The sequence below is a fragment of the Phyllobates terribilis genome, unplaced genomic scaffold (genome assembly GCF_046119375.1).
Source record: "Phyllobates terribilis strain yellow unplaced genomic scaffold, ASM4611937v1 Scaffold_2__4_contigs__length_985480577, whole genome shotgun sequence".
Lineage (NCBI taxonomy): Eukaryota > Metazoa > Chordata > Amphibia > Anura > Dendrobatidae > Phyllobates > Phyllobates terribilis.
Genome location: NW_027362762.1, coordinates 348,130,505 through 348,147,308, shown reverse-complemented (window position 1 = coordinate 348,147,308; position 16,804 = coordinate 348,130,505). Strand labels below are relative to the sequence as shown.

At 40.1% G+C, this 16,804-nt stretch overlaps 1 protein-coding gene across 3 annotated transcripts in view; it reads left to right on the top strand.

Annotated features, from left to right (window-relative positions):
- The window catches only part of ALCAM (activated leukocyte cell adhesion molecule), a 136,944-nt gene that overhangs the window by 100,621 nt on the left and 19,519 nt on the right, over positions 1–16,804 (top strand). For 2 of the 3 annotated variants that reach the window (XM_073664612.1, XM_073664613.1), the window contains exons 9-14: positions 1,902–2,014; positions 2,481–2,613; positions 5,778–5,911; positions 6,136–6,268; positions 6,909–6,947; positions 7,477–7,582. In XM_073664612.1, coding sequence (XP_073520713.1) covers positions 1,902–2,014; positions 2,481–2,613; positions 5,778–5,911; positions 6,136–6,268; positions 6,909–6,947; positions 7,477–7,582 — 658 coding nt within the window. The remainder of the gene's footprint in view (positions 1–1,901; positions 2,015–2,480; positions 2,614–5,777; positions 5,912–6,135; positions 6,269–6,908; positions 6,948–7,476; positions 7,583–16,804) is intronic. The other variant, XM_073664614.1, reaches the window with a different exon arrangement.

Below are 16,804 nucleotides of genomic sequence, written 5' to 3'. Positions count from 1 at the left end.
GGTGGCAAAACCCTTGTTGGCAAGCACAGCAGTCAGACGTTTTTGTAGTTGATGGTGAGGGATGCGCACATGTCAGGAGGAATTTTGGTCCACTCCTCTTTGCAGATCATCTCTAAATCATTCAGGTTTTGAGACTGTTGCTTGGCAACTTGGAGCTTCAACTCTCTCCATAAGTTTTCTATGGGATTAAGGTCTGGAGACTGGCTAAGCCACTCCATGACCTTACTGTGCTTCTTTTTGAGCTGCTCCTTTGTTGCCTTGGCTGTATGTTTTGGGTCATTGTCTTTCTGGAAGACTCAGCCACGACCCATTTTTAATGTCCTGGCGGACGGAAGGAGGTTGTCACTCAGGATTTTACGGTACATGGCTCCATCCATTCTCCCATTGATGCGGTGAAGTTGTCCTGTGCCCTTAGCAGAGAAACACCCCCAAAACATAATGTTTCCACCTCCATGCTTGACCGTTGAGACGGTGTTCTTTGGGTCATAGGCAGCATTTCTCTTCCTCCAAACATGGCGAGTTGAGTTAATGCCAAAGAGCTCAATTTTTGTCTCATCTGACCACAGCACCTTCTCCCAATAACTCACAGAATCATCCAGGTGTTCAATGGCAAACTTCAGATGGGCCTGCACATGTGCCTTCTTGAGTAGGAGGACCTTGCGGGCACTGCAGGATTTTAAACCTTTAAGGCGTAATGTGTTACCAATGGTTTTCTTGGTGACTGTGGTCCCAGCTGCCTTGAGATCATTAACAAGTTCCCCCCGTGTAGTTTTAGGCTGATCTCTCACCTTCCTTGTGATCAAGGATACCCCACGAGGTGAGATTTTGCATGGTGCCCCAGATCGATGTTGATTGACAGTCATTTTGTATTTCTTCCATTTTCTTACTATTGCACCAACAGTTGTCTCCTTCTCACCCAGCGTCTTACTTAAGGTTTTGTAGCCCATTCCAGCTTTGTGCAGGTCTATGATCTCCCTGACATCCTTAGAAAGCTCTTTGGTCTTGCCCATGTTGTAGAGGTTAGAGTCTGACTGATTAATTGAGTCTGTGGACAGCAGTCTTTTATACAGGTGACTATGTAAGACAGCTGTCTTTAATGTAGGTAACGAGTTGATTAGGAGCGTCTAACTGGTCTGTAGGAGCCAGAACTCATAATGGTTTGTAGGGGATCAAATACTTCTTTCTCACTGCAAAAAGCAAAAAAAATTATCTAATTTATACAATGTGATTTTCTTGATTTTTTTTGGGGGGGGGGATATTCTATCTCTCAATGTTTAAAATTAACCTACCCTTAGAATTATAGACTGTTCATGCCTTTGTCAGTGGGCAAACTTACAAAAACAGCAAGGGATCAAATAATTATTTCCTTCACTGTACTTTTTTTTATTTTAACGGGGTCAAACATGAGGAATGAGAAGGGGTAGTCCTAGTAGTGGACAACCCCTTGAACTATAGGAAGAGACTAACTGTAGTGTTCTTCTTTGTGACTAATATTGTTATTGTGTTACTTATTTTACCTTTACAAAAGATCAAGAATTTTTTTATTTCTGTGAAATTCCCAAAAAGAGAACGAAAACAGATTGCACAGCTCTAAAGCAATACTGCACATGCATCGCCCCGTAACATGACCGTCCCCAAAACGCTCTGATCTGTCCCTACTGTAGGTTATGTCCATGAAAGTGTCTGTAGAGATTTATTCTACCATAGTTGTGTAATCTTGGCATTGTGATCATGAATTATGCTCTAGGGGTCAGATACTGAGTGCTGTGATAAGAACTTTAAGGCCAGTTTAATTTTGCCCTGTTCTAACTCTATACAAATGAATGTTGCTAAACATAAAAAATAATGTTTCTACAAAGTGTATTTTCCTTCCAACCTATAGTTCTGTTCTTGTCTTCTAGACTTAGACTTGTCTTTGACACCTACTGGAAATATAACCAAGCAGATTGGAGACAGTCTGTCCGTGTCTTGCATTCCTTCTGCGAGCAAAAATGTTTCAGTTACATGGATGAAAGTGAGTTTTCTTCCCTTTTATGGCTTCACAAACATCTGTCACACATGCAAATCTAGAATAGAAAATCCTTAAATTATGTGAGTGGAGTGTAATAGAAATGAATACCCTTTTGCAGAAGAATTTGTCCTTAACAGGTGTGGCAGCCAGAAGCAATGACAAATGTATGTTATAGTGTTTAATATTTCTTATCATAAACTCCATGTAACTTTCTGTTTATTATACCTATTAGCACTAAGAAAGTTAATATAGCGATTCCCTGGCTGATATTTCTATAATAAATGTTAGATTTTTCCTTGATGTGTGTAGGTGGAATCCATCCAGGAATATTGTTCATTTAGTTAAAAAGTAAAGAGCCTGAACATTTTCTTTAAAAAGATGAAACAATCAATTGTATTGTTTTATGACAATTTAGTTATTGAAAGAGATGGAATAACATGATAATGATTTGTTTGATTTCCTTTCCCAGAACCAAAAAATCCTTTCCCAACCTACTTTTACAAATCTGCAGTATCGAGATTCGGGTGTTTATGAGTGTGAGACCAGCTTATTGGAAGTCGATGGCCTAAGGAGAAAGAAAACATTAAAACTAACTGTAGAAGGTTAGTTAGACTTGCTAATAATAATACATTGCTTAAAAAATATTTAGCGGATTTAAATCTATAGAAATCAACTTCTTCTGGGTGACGTGGGACAATCTCTCCCCCACAATGAAAGCCCACAGCAACCGGAGGATATTTGAGAAGATTCCCTGGCTGATGCCCCTTGTTTTCCTGCATTCTCTTGTTTATGCAGATAAATATGTAATATCCAATTCTGATTTTTGAATGACTTTGTTCAAGGTATTAACCCCTTCAACCTATTTTAGTTTTTGCAGTTTCGATCTCTCCTTCTAACTTTTTTTAATATTTTTCCATCAAGGTCTTTTTTTGGGACGCGTTGTAAAGTTGAGTAACACGATTCATTTTAGCACAAACTATACTGGAAAACTAGGAAATAATTCCAAGTGCAGTGAAATGGTTAAAAAACACCATTCTGCCAATGGTTTTTGGTTTTGTTTTTACAGCATTCAATGTGCGGTACAAGTAACCTGGAAACATGATTCTTCAAGTCAGGACAATTAGTGATATCAAACGTGTCATTTTTATTTTTTATTTTAGTGGTGAAAAATATTTTGTGAAAAAAAAAGTTAATGGCTGACATTCTTACTGATGCCATTTTGGGATACTTATGGTGTCTTGATTGCTTTCTGTTGCATTTTTTAGGTGAAGTTCAGCAACAGAAATACTGTAATTCCGCCACTTTATTTTTTTATGTTTAACAGCATTTAATACATCAAACTTTTACAAACACGGCAATATAAAATATCTGTTTCTTATGTATTTTTAAAGGGCGAATGGGGTTGATTGAAATACACAGTGGCATGTAAGTTTGAGCACCCCTGGTCAAAAAAACTGTTATTGAGAATAGTTAAGCAAGTTGAAGATTAAATTATCTCTAAAAGGCCTAAAGTTAAAGATGACTTCTCAGCTTTATAAAAACCCAGCCTCCTCTAACCTTGTGCTAAAAAACAGCTGCCTTGAGTTCTTCTAAGCAGCTGCCTAGCACTCTGAAAGCAAAAATGGTGGAGGTCCACAAAGCAGGAGAAGGCTGTAGGAAGATAGCAAAGTGTTTTCAAGTTGCCCTTTCCTCAGTTCAAAGTGTAATTAAAAAATGGCAGGTAACAGGAACAGTGGAGGTCAAGATAAGGTCTGGAAGACCAAGCTAAATCCTGCTCGTAGGATTGCTAGAGAGGCAAATCAGAACCCTCGCTTGACTGCAAAAGACCTTCAGAAAGCTTTAGCTGACTCTGGAATTGTGGTACACTGTTCTACTGTTCATAGACACCTGCATAAATATGGGCTTCATGGAATAGTGATTAGAAGAAAACCTCTTCTGTGTCCTCACTATAAAATTCAGCCTCAGAAGTATGCAAAAGAGCAGCTAAATAAGCCTGATGCATTTTGGAAACAAGTCCTGTGGACCGATGAGGTTAAAATAGAACTCTTTGGCCACAATAATCAAAGGTATGTGTGGAGAAAAAAAGGGCACAGAATTTCAGGAAAAGAACATCTCGCCAACCATTAAGCATGGAGGTGAATCAATCATGTTGTTTTGAATCCAATGGCACGGGCAACATTTCAAGGGTAGAGGGAAGAATGGATTCAATGAAATTTCATCAAATTCTTGATGCAAACATAACATCATCTGTAAAAAAACTGAAGTTGAAAAGAAGATGGCTTCTACAAATGGATATTGATCCTAAAATACGTCAAAATCCACAATAGACGACCTCAAAAGGTGGAAGTTGAAGGTTTTACAATGGCCCTCACTTTCCCTTGATCTGAACATCATTGAAAATCTGTGGCTAGAACTCTAAATAGCAGTACTTGCTAGACAAACCAGGAATCTCACAGAACTGGAAGAATTTTCCAAGGAAGAATGGATGAAAATCTCTCAGACAAGAATTGAAAGACTCTTGGCTGGCTACAAAAAGTGTTTACAAGCTGTGATACTTTCAAAAGGGGGCGCTACTAGATACTAACCATGCAAGTTGCTCAAACTTTTGCATCGGCCCATTTTCCTTTTTTCTAATTTTTGCAATTTTTAAAATGTAAAAGATTAAATTATATATAATTATATATATATATATATATATTTTTTTTTTTTTTTGCCTAAAATACAAAGGAAATGTGTCATTTTTAACTTTAGGCCATTTAGAGAACATTTAATCTTCAACTTGCTTAACTGTTTACAATAGCAGTAATTTTACCTAAACTTTTACATCCCACTGTATATATTTTTTTTATATTTTTAGAATGTTTTTTCTTCACTTTTTTATGTCTAATTATTCTATATAGTGCAGTGCAACGGTATTGCTGTTGATACATACAATTGTCTCCTATGAAGCCTAGCCTGTACCAACATGGCAGCCATGGCACCATCAGCTAGCCCCTGGCTGCCATGACAACCCATTGACACCTCGCAACTGAGGGCTGTTGGCGCTCACAGTGGTGTAATCCCAGGATTGTGGACTTAGCAACAAAGAACCAAGCCCAGTTCTGATCGAACCTGTTACAGACAGATGCTGGATATGGTCCTGGTTCAGATTCTTCATACCCTCCCACTCAGCATGTGACGTACATGTTGTAGGAATTCACTCTCTTTGGTAGGCATTAGGACTTAGGTAGCGTTCGCACAGGCAGTGCAGATTTGGTCCAAACACATGCAGTTTTTATTGCTTTCCACAGGTTATACAGCACCAAAACGAAATTATAAGCATAAATCCCTAGCCTTGTCCGAGCGCTAACTAAACAGAACAGATCCTCGCTACTCATACACTGCTGAGCTAGCCCCAGTTCGCTCAAACAGACCAGCTATTGTCCATAGCAACCACTGATACACACCGCCTGTGCAGTCTCTTCTCAGAGAGGAATTCTGGCCTGTATCTCTGTTCAGCCCCAAGACGCATCCAGTCTGGTCAGCCTCCCTGAGCTGAGCTCAACTAGATGAACGTCTAGCCTGTTTATATGCAGAGCTAGACACCTATACTAATCAAAGCCTGCAGAAATAGGATTTAACCCTAGCCTACCTGGCATTGCTCCAATATACATTACACATTGGGAAAGATATAAAGTTTCCCTGTTTTGTTTTTTTTTTTAAAAAGAGAACTAGACAGTAAAGTAAATCTCAAATTGTTCATTGTGTTTTTATTTGCCATGTGTAGGAAAGCCACGGATCAAGCTATCTAAGAAAACAAATGCTGATGGAAAGTCAAAAACAATTTCCTATGAAGTAGACGGCTTTCCAAAGCCTGAAGTGCAGTGCGTCAGCCTCGGTAACGGAGTGTACCTAAACAAGGTGAGCTCCAGGTTTATTTATTCAGTTTGACGTTTACTGCGGAAACCTGACAGTACAGTTGATGTTCTTTGTGTATCTTAACATGAAGAATCGACCTTAATATCTCTCATGTGCATGAGACCCTGCAAAATATCAGAACTTTTCCAAACCTTTATTATTGTGTATATGCAAATGCTATGACCAAGAAACTTCAAATTGAGTTTTACATATTTCATTTTCTACAGACTGAAGAAGCCACATTAAGTAATGGAAAATATACTGCCAAACTTATCATCTCCCCAGAAGAAAATGTCACTATAATCTGCAGCGCTGAAAACAAACTGGGGAGAGAATCCCATTCTTTAAACATCTCTGCTAGTAAGTACCTTGTCACTCACTCAGGCTTCTGTGTTTTACCCTAATTAAGTGCGGTGCCAGAAAGCACATCACTGATTGTGTCCCAGTCACTCCTTCATCCTTGTCAATGACATGTAAAGTCCCTCCGTACATCACTACACTCTAGTTGAGTTTTACCATCATTTACCATCATTTTATCATCATGGTCGGCTATTTTGTGGAAATATGAATGTATGGATGGAAGGATTAGCAAATTAAAAGCAAAATTGGAAATAGCTGCTTACATCAGAGTTAAATGGTTGCAGAAAGAAGCCAAAAGGCTGATAAAAAAGGTAAATTAAAGGGAAAAAATACAGTAAATTCTTTCTGATTGACCTGATTTGCACTCTTCCCTGTGAATTGGGAGCGATCACTCTGCAGTTCTCCTTTGTCTGCATTAACCTTGTTATCTTGTGTAGAAGAGGATTCTAAAAAGAAGATTTGGTTAGTCGAGTCTCTGACGTCGGTGAAAAAGTGAAACATTCTCGGTCGCTTTACTTGCACTAAGGGAAGAGTGATTTTACTGCTGGAGATTAGAGCACATTATGGTGGTGAAGGTGACTTTCATACATCAGAAGAAGAAGTTATTTTTTTAATTTCACTTCTCAATTTTTCATTTCAGTCAGCATCCGAGAGCCAGTTGAGCCTAATAATAAAAGTGGTAAGTAAAGTAGTAGCGTAAGGTGTTTCTCTTCTTCCTGGGGTTTCCACTTTCCTTTCTCTATAGCACATCTTATTTTTTTTATATTGCTGCACAGCCAGAGATTAATACAGGACATTATCTTTCTTTCTGCTGCACTTTAACTCTTAGAACTGTCCTAAAAGATGTCTTTGTAAGTCAGCAATCGTCTGTTTGGGAAGGTGAGAAGCATAAGTAATGTGGTGGGGTGATTGCAGCTCTTGTGTATATTGTTTTGCATACTAAATACTTGACTATGAGCGGGAAGAAATACAATTAGTATGTGTGTGCGGAGAGAGTGACATGAAGCTTGAGAGCAAGTCTCAAAGTCATCCTTGTATCTCATGTTTTTTTAATGGAAGGATAAATTCACAGTGCTGCTCAGACACTGCTCACTTTTATGTGCCACACTTGTTTGTGTTCACTCACTTTCTGTTAGCACGCCTTCCCAAATGCCTGCTGTTGGGTTTCGTTTTACCATTATTTCTGTTTTTCAACAATCACTTTTTAGGTGAAAGTAATGATCATGCAAAACTCATTGTGGGGATTGTTGTTGGCCTTCTGCTTGCTGCACTGGTGGCCGGATTAGCCTACTGGATATACGTAAAGAGAACAAGGTAGTTCAACATCTCTTTCCTTTTAATTATCTAATTAATTACTTAATCATTCTTTGCGGTAATAAATTGGTAGGGTCGAGTTGTTGCTGTCAGTAGAAAACTCTATTTTTTTTGTATGAGTACATATCTAAAAGGGGTTGTCCACTACTAGGACAACCCCTTCTTGATCTAAATGTTTGGCCCCATTAAAATAAAAATGCCTATACTCGCCTCCCATGCTGGCGCCGTTCCAGCGGTGTCAGCACTCACTGACCCCGGAGTTTTTGTGCAGTTGTTGTGACAAGTGATGCCCCGCACCCAATCAGCGCTAGCGTCACTGTCCCCATCTCGGTGCGAATTGAACATGAAGAGGAAGCCTGGCTGCAGCTGATCTCTGACTTCCTCTTCATGTTCAATTCGTACGGAGGTGGGGACAGTGACGCCAGCTCTGATTGGGCGCCGGGCAAAACATGTCACAACAACCTCAAGAGAGCCCCGGGAAGGCGAGGGCCAACACCGCTGGAACGGCGCGGACACGGAGGTTGAGTATAGGTTTTTTTATTTTATCGGGGCCTAACATTTAGATCAAGAAGGGGTTGTCCTAGTAAGGGACAACCCCTAAAGTCTTAATAACTAGTGGGGTGTAATGATTTTTAAATGCATATTGTAATCTTTTTTTAAAGTGAAAATCATCTAATGCAGCGTTATTTATTCTAAACAAATATATGGTATATTAATTCACGGAAGAACAAGAATAAAAATATTCTTTACATTTGGGGTACATCCCTCTTACACAGCTGCTGGGCTCTTGCAATGTATCTGTATAGACAAGAGGTTGGAGACATAGACAGCTGAGCTATGATGTTTAGTTTACAAAAGTCTTAGTTGCAAATAAGTGTATATATATATATTTATAGTGGTTACCACTGGATAATAGTGTCTAGCCAAAAAGTAAGTGTATTTGATATTTGCATACCCTTCCTGACTGACAACTACAATGTGTACTGAACAGTATGAGATTTCAGCAGCAGGGAGGAGGAACACTGAGGAGCTGTAAGTGAAATTCCATGGGATGAGATTGACTTTAGCTCATGAATAAACTTGGATTTGTGGTTGAACAGCTATTCTACAAATGATTTAAAAAGTAAATACACCAGCCTCATCAGGAAGATATGCAATTAACAATATATAAAGTTTGTATTGTGAAATCAAGTGATAAATTCATGTTGGTTTCCTAATTGTAAAAGACAAATAGATTTATATCTACAGGTAAACATGTTATGCGGTGCTATTAGCCAATTCTGCTGCTATTTTTTGTCTGTAAGCCCCACTGCTTATAACCCTGGCCCAGGTCTCCAAAATAAATCACAGATGTAATATCAAGACAGTTACTTTAGCTAAATGTGTCATTCTCGACAGCACGTTGTCCTGTGTAAACTGGATGTGCTGCCGAGAACAATGGTATTCTATATGCATGGAACAGTAAGGCTACTTTCCCACGATGAGCTTTCAGTGAGTTTTTGATGTAATAGACTTTCTGCACCCATTAAGTAAAATAGCTTACTTGCATTTTTTCGAAAATACACTGCGTAAAAAACTCACCAAATGCTCATCGTGGAAACATAGCCTAATGATAACGATCATTCTGTGAACATATAGCTGTGATTAGCCGGTCTAAATAGGCTAGTAAGTCAGCATGATCAGCAACCATGTTGCGAACGGCAGTCGTTAACTGGTGTTGCCCAGCCTTAGTGATGACAATGGTGCTCTTATTTTGTTTTAATTTAGTGCTTAAAACACATTGTTCACACGCTGCTATTAGTTTACAGCTATTTCCCATGCAGTAGTGTAAGCCAAATGATAATTCAACACTTTACTAACATCTACACATAAATGACCATTACAAAGTCATCATAAAATCATCACTTTCTGGAGTCCATGGACTAGTTATTCTCCTAGGTGAACTAGACACTGCACCCTTTGGGGCCAATTAATGAAGACTGGCATAGCGCATGCTTGTGCTACATCAGTCTCCCTGAAGTACAAGATGCCGAGTTCATTAAGAGGCGCACATCACTTAAAGGGAACCTGTCAGCAGCATTTTACTAAGTAAAGTACTGAAAGGGCCATATTTACATAGTTAAATAGGTTGAAAAAAGACATTGACATTGGTGCTGGCATACTGATTAAAATGATACTTAAGGTGAAGAAATCCGTTTTGTAGATTTTCTGCAATCTTTGTTTGAAGTTTCCTTGTATTCATATCTTTGTGCATTGAGGTGGGACTGTCAGTAGGGTCTTCTGCTTTGTTCCGTCCCCTCCACTATGTCTGGATGTCTTTTCTCCTTCTCTACTTAAAATTTCACACCAGCGTCGTCCTAGCCGCGAGTCGGCACTTGTGCAGATTGAACTCTTGGAAGTCTTCAGGAAAGTGGTGCCAATGGCTGCGCATGCGTAGATTGTTCAGTGCCACCGGCGCCATTTTCCTGAAGACTTCCAAGAGCTCAATCTGCACAAGCCCCACCCGCGGCTAGGACGGCTCTGGCGCGAAATTTTAAATAAGGAGAAAAGACACCCAGGCACAGCGGAGGGGACGGAACAAAGTTGAAGACCCTACCCACAGTCCCGCCGTAATGAACGAAGATATGAATACAAGGAAAGTTCAAACAAGGATTAAAGAATATCTACAAAACAGATTTCTCCACATGAGGTATCATTTTAATCAGTATGACCGCACCAATATTGCCCTGTCTGTACTTTACGTAGTAAAATGCTGCTGACAGGTTCTTTTTAATGAATTCAGGGCATATTCTTTGTGGCGTGTGCGTCCATGCTGAGCCACTTCAGGGGCTGGAGTAGCCATACAAAACTCCAAAAAATGTGTAACTTTTCAAGGCTTTTACACCACTTTTCTATCATAAAAGCTTTGGTGAATCCACCCCTTTGTCTTTTTCCGTGGTCTTGCACTGTTTTCTACTCCTTTATTGCAAATTACATTTCTACATCCAATGACATGGCTCGATCACTTGATGGGCAGATTTCGGCATGTAGACAAGAACATTTGTTCCTGCCCTACAGAGCTCTCCATGTTGATCTCCATCCTACCCCTTTTTAATTGAAATCCTGGACAATTACTCGTCATGAGGGAGAGTTAGGAATCGCACACAAAAGATGTGGCAATCCGTGCGTGGCTCCTGGGCATTCATAATTAAATAGATGGTAATAATTATAGGCAGATTCCATTGCATTTGAAATGATGGAGGGCATCTTCCCCTTCCTCATAAAGTGCAGAGACAAAGCCTTGTAATGTTGTTCTCTAAAATGGTTAACTATAGGGTGACATACTCCGACTACTTGGATAGGTTGCACTCGACACCCATAAAACAAATGCATTGACTTTAAGGTAAGATGCTTAGCACACCATAAAAAATCCTTTTATCCCAGCTTTGTTAAAAACCTTGTATAGTACATGGCAATGCGTATACCCCTAATTGTGGCACAGCAAGTTCCAGCAGAAGCACCTTAAAGGTGAGAAAAAATGAGACTAGTGTCAGTAAATTCATCCTAAATCTAATGTAAGCCAAGATCTACAAAGGGCCCAATGATACAGTCTTCAAACCCGAAAAGAAAACACTGACGGAGAATATTGCTGGTCTTTATCAAATTCACAAATCTTTTCCTTATTTAAAATTTTGGTTATTCTAATTAAAAAAAATGTCAGAAATTGGAGTCTAAAATTATGTATGATATGTTGTCAGTTTTGAACAGTTTTCTCCTTCAGTAAAAATCAGACATGTAAGCTAGTGAAGTTTTAATAGCCCCAGTGCTGTCAATCAGCATGCCTAAATGATATGTCCTCTAATTATATTTTATACAAGGATTATCTCCTGCTGTCAGTCTTGACACGGCCCTGTCAGTTTTGGATCTGTCATGAGAATTTACTGCATTGCTTCAGTGTTGTGAAAAAGATGACTAGCAAATATTAATGTTTGCAGCGCCCCCTGTGTCAAGTAACTGACTGTCCAATGGAAATGTTACCTGCCTGTGAAGGTACTGCACGTCTGCGTATGAGCCCTATTAAAGGGGAAAGGTCATAAAACATCCTGAATGTCGGGAGATGCATAAAATGAGATCTAATTGGTTACACGATATGATAGGATACTTAATATGTCCAAGGTTTTTTTTTTCTTACATTCAATAAAATGTGTTTTATATCCAAAAAATTCTGTTGTTTTTTTTTTTTGTATTTTTTTGAGATGGGGATTTTTTTACTTTTTGTTTCACCTGTTTTTTTGTATATGTGATCATCAAGGATGTTTATTTTTACTTTATTGGTCATTTTTTTTCAACTACAACTGGGCATTCCTTGGTGGAACACAATACAGTATATTGACTTAAGTCATTGACCGAACTGTTCTGGGTCTGCTAGCACCCGGCACCTCTTCTATGCCACAAAGCTCCTTCCATCAAGTGATCACACATTCTAACAGAATCATTGATGATGGCATTTTTCAAGCACTATGTGGCTAGCGAAATAGAAGACAGATGCGGTAATAAACCATTCCCAAAGATCATGACTGTGTGTAAGAACCCAAGACCTGACCTGCTCCTGCTAGATTGCAGGGCAGGAGCTTTAACCCCCTAACTGACATATGACGTACTGGTTCGTCATTTGCCGGCTTGCACGCCAATCCTGAATATTTTGTGGCAGATGATGGCTGATTTAGTCAGCCATCATGTGCCTCTAACAGCCGCGGGTGGAGTATGAACTAAATCAGCCATCATCTGCCAGAAAATATTCAGGCTTGGCATGCAAGCCGGCAAATGACGAACCAGTACGTCACATTTCGGTAAGGTGTTAAAGCTCCTGTCCTGCAATCTAGCAGAAGCAGGGCAGGTCTCGGGTTGCTGCACACAGTCGGGATCTATGGGAATGGTTTATTACCGCATTTGTCTTCTATTTCGCTAGCCACATAGTATGACAATGACATTTCAAATGCACAGACTGGGTGGAGGGGCGCGTCATTCTATGCGCCCATCGGCGAGCCCGTTAAATGGTGGCTGGGCTGCTATGACAGCTGGGGGCTGCTAAAGACCCCTGTGCCTATCATTATGATAATACTCCTGTGAAAGCCAGCCTGTAGCTGGCGTTCATAGCAGATCATGATTTTCACTATGCAAAGCAGTTCTGGTGCACTGCTATGTTTAGTACAAGTTATCAGCTGATCGCAGGTTCAAGTCCACTAAGGAGACTAACAAATACAGTAAAGAGAGAAAAAAATGTTTTTTTAAAAAATGAGAAAAAAATTCAAATAAATATAAAAGTTCAAATCGCCTCCCTTTTTCCCCATTTAAAAATAAAACTAAAAAAAATGAATAAGGCTATGTGCACACGTTCAGGATTTGAAGCAGAAATTTCAGCCTCGTTTCTGCGTCTGCTTGGCAGGAAAAACGCTGCGGAAAAACCACGCGTTTTTGACACATTTTTTAATGCGCTTTTTAAATCATTTTTTTACATCAATAAATGCTTTCTGGAGCTAAATAAATTTATTTGGTGGGACATTGCTTTTTGGATTACCTTCAGAACTGGGTGAGTATATTGGTTAATTTAAATGATTAAAGAATGTGTCTGTTGTATTTCAAATAATGTGTTTACTCTGTGTCTGTGTGTTTATTTAACTCTTTACTTTAGGTTTGGTGATGAAAGGGTCTGATTGACACCTTGTCATCACCAAACAAAAGAGCTAGGTGTCAGCTAATCCTATTCACCCAATCTTCATTAGCATTTCTATTCATGTAATTTCTAGGGCAGCTGTGAGCTGCTATTTTCCTAGGAAGGTGCCATTAACATGGTCCCTGGCTATTATTAACAGCTCACAGCTGTTTCGTTAGCCGCTACGTCCCCCCGATCGGCACTCAGGAGCACTTTGGACGCAGTGTATTTTTTGCTGCGTCCAAAACCAGATGTTCTAATGCCACACTTTTGTCGGTACATGTGAATCCACCGCATATAATGACACTTCAATCGGTCAAAATCTGCAGTGGAGACTGGTGTGTCCGCTACAGAAATTGACATGCTGTGGGTGAGTTTGTGTACGTGGCCACGCTCAGGAGCCGCTGCAGGTTTGACGCTGCGTGTTTATACAGCGTCAAACCCGCAGCGTCCCATAGTGGATGGGATTTCTAGAAATCCCATGTCCACTATGCATGTATTAGAGGCTGCGAATCACCCTTGGACACTGACATGCGGCATGTCTTTCAGGACTGCAGCATGTCAAATTTTCTTGTGGAGTTGCTAGTCTCCTCAACAGAAATTTGAATGCAGTAAATACTCATGGTTCAGTGAACACATGTGGATTTACTTGCGTTCAAAAGAATTCAACATTTTGGACGCAGCAAAAAATATGTGTCCAAAGCGCTGCTACGTCTGGATCGTGGGCACAGAGCTTAAAATTTAAAAAAGAAAATGGTGTGTGCTCCCGCGTCATTTTTATAACCAGCAGAGGGAAAGCCGACCGCTGGGGGCTGATATTCGTAGCCAGGGAAGGTGCCATTAGCCAACAATGTTCCCTGGCTATTAATATCAGCCCACAGCTGTTTGTTTAGCCTTTACTGACTAGATTACAGGGGGACCCCAGAAAAAAAATTGATGTGGGGTTCCCCTATAAAATGTAACCAGAAAAGGCTAAAAAGATAGCTGCGGGTTGATATTAATAGCCAGGGAAGGGGCCATGAATACTAGCCCCCTCCGCGGCTATTAATATCACCCCTCAGCAGACCCAGAAATGGCGCATCCATAAGATTCGTCAAATCTGGCACTTAGCCTCCGCTCTTGCCACTCCCCTGAAGCAGTGGCGAATGGGGTTGGGGTTCACGTCAGCCTTCTGTTGGCGGCTGATGTGAAGCCTAGGTTAGTAATGGAGGGTGTCTATTAGACACCATTATTAACCGCGTAGTAAAGTTATCGCCACTTTTTCAATAAATACACTGCCAGAATAAAGTATTTTAATGAAATAAAAAACGCACGGTTTTAAAAATATATTATTCTCTCAGTCCCCGATTCCCTTGATCTTCTGAAAAAAAAAAGTAAAATAACAAACAATATCCCTCACCTGTCCGCAGTCATGACATAGTTCACGATTACCACCAACGATTGTCCCTCGGCGATCCGGGTCACTTCTACAGCAGTGACATCATCAATCACTGATGTCACTGCTGTTGAAGACAGCAGTGTATACTGACAGGAGTGTAAAATCACTCCTGTCAGTGTACATGCTGCTGGAGTGAGGTCACTGGTGTTCATCAGCTGAAGATCAGCTGATCAGCCCTGGGGAGCTCACCACCAGTACTGGTGGGAACATTCTTGAGAATGTTTCCACGGGGAAGTCATGTGAGCGATCAGCAGGTCCTGGCAGTGCAGTACACTGCTGGGAGCGAGTGCGCTCCCTGCAGTGTACCGCCAGCTGCTGGGAGGAGAGCATCGCCGGGGACATCACCGGACAGGTGAGAATAAGGGGTTTTATTTTATTTTTTACTTTTTTTTTTAGTTTAGTTTAGTTTTACTGCTCCCCTCAGCCGCGCCGCTCTCGCTGTTATCAGCGGGAGCGGTGGTTGGGTGAGAGGAGTAGTAGTCCTCCTCTGCCGACCCAGGTATCACCTGCAGCACGTTTCTGCAGAGTTTCACTGCCTATTGGCTTTAATTGAAATGCAGCAAATCCGCAGGTATAAATAATATTCCTGTGGATTTGCTGCATTTCAATAAAGTCAATTAGCGGGAAACGCTGGGCATAATGGATATACTGCGTTTTTTTTTCACAATGGTAATCCTAAGCGGAAACTTCCGCATCATGTGCACAGCACATCAGAATTACCATTGCAATAGCTGGCAGACCGCTTTTGATGCGTTTTCGCTGCGTTTCCACCGCTGTGAAAACGCATAAAAAACTCTACGTGTGCACTTAACCTAATACACATTTGTTATCGCTGCGTTTGTAAAAGACTTTTTTGTTTCGTGTTTTTTGGGGGGAAATTTCCAAATGTATTTTCACAACTTAAATAACAAACATGTACATATATTTTTTTTCTGCGTACTCATGCTAATCTGGAGAATCATGTCACCAGGTCAGTTTTACCAGATAGTGAACCTGGTAAATAAATGAAAACATTTTTTTTTATATACACCTTTTATAATGTTTTCTGTTGTGGTGCCTGGTTGCCTTCAGTCATTGGAAGCGAAGTCTGACTGATACTTCTGCATAACCTATTTACCACTATTTACCATTTACTTTATCAAAAAATATTTTTAATGTATATGCCCAGGGACAAGATGTATTTCACTCTTCTGGGCCTCTAAACCGTGCCAAAAACTGGGGCCAAGAAAGGGACAGTGTTTAGCTTCTAGATTGGATTTGATGTGCAGTTCTCATAGGGATGGTTGGGTGTGATGGAAAGGGATGTATGGGAAAACTCTATCCGCTGCCATCATTTAGACCGCTAGAAGGGTCATACAGAGATTTAGCCTTAGCATGGTATAGCCCTCTTTTGCAAAACTAGATGCTGTGACTCTCGAGGTTTATTTGCTTTTTGCACACACGGTATCTTGTTTGACAGGAGTAGGAAATATGAAATTATCAGATCATGAAGTGTTGTGTGTTTCTGGTAAAGAAAATGTATCATCTTGTCAACTGGTATTAAGTCGCAGAAGTATAAAAAAACTAAAGTATAAGTGTAGGCTGACAACCTCTGTTCCATGAGTTGAACTGTTCCTTTTGTATTTACCAGCGGCCATATTTGCTGAAGAGGAATAATTACTAATGAATATTGGAAAATCTGGATTAAATAGGAAGAAACATGTTGAGATATTTTCCTCATTACTTGGGGATGAAATAAACATGTTGTTTAAATGTATTTCCCCTGCTACAGAGTTACAGTACAATGCTAAGAAGATAATCTCTGCTCTCTGAATCATCCCTGGGAATACTGATAGCTAAGTTTCGCTTACTATAGATGTATACACGCAGTCTCTAACTCTGGCATGTATGGTTTCTGTACAAATGTCCAAAGCTCCGTCAGCAGCAGCCAGGATGAGGACATGATTTGTAATTTGTATGTATGAAGTACCCAGCGGGGCCTGGTATAGTGATCTGTGTATGTACCACAAAGGATTTATCGCTCATCCACAATTGCTGCTGTTTGATGAAGGGAATGGAAATTCATCAGCTGGAAAGACAATCCGGCTTTGTT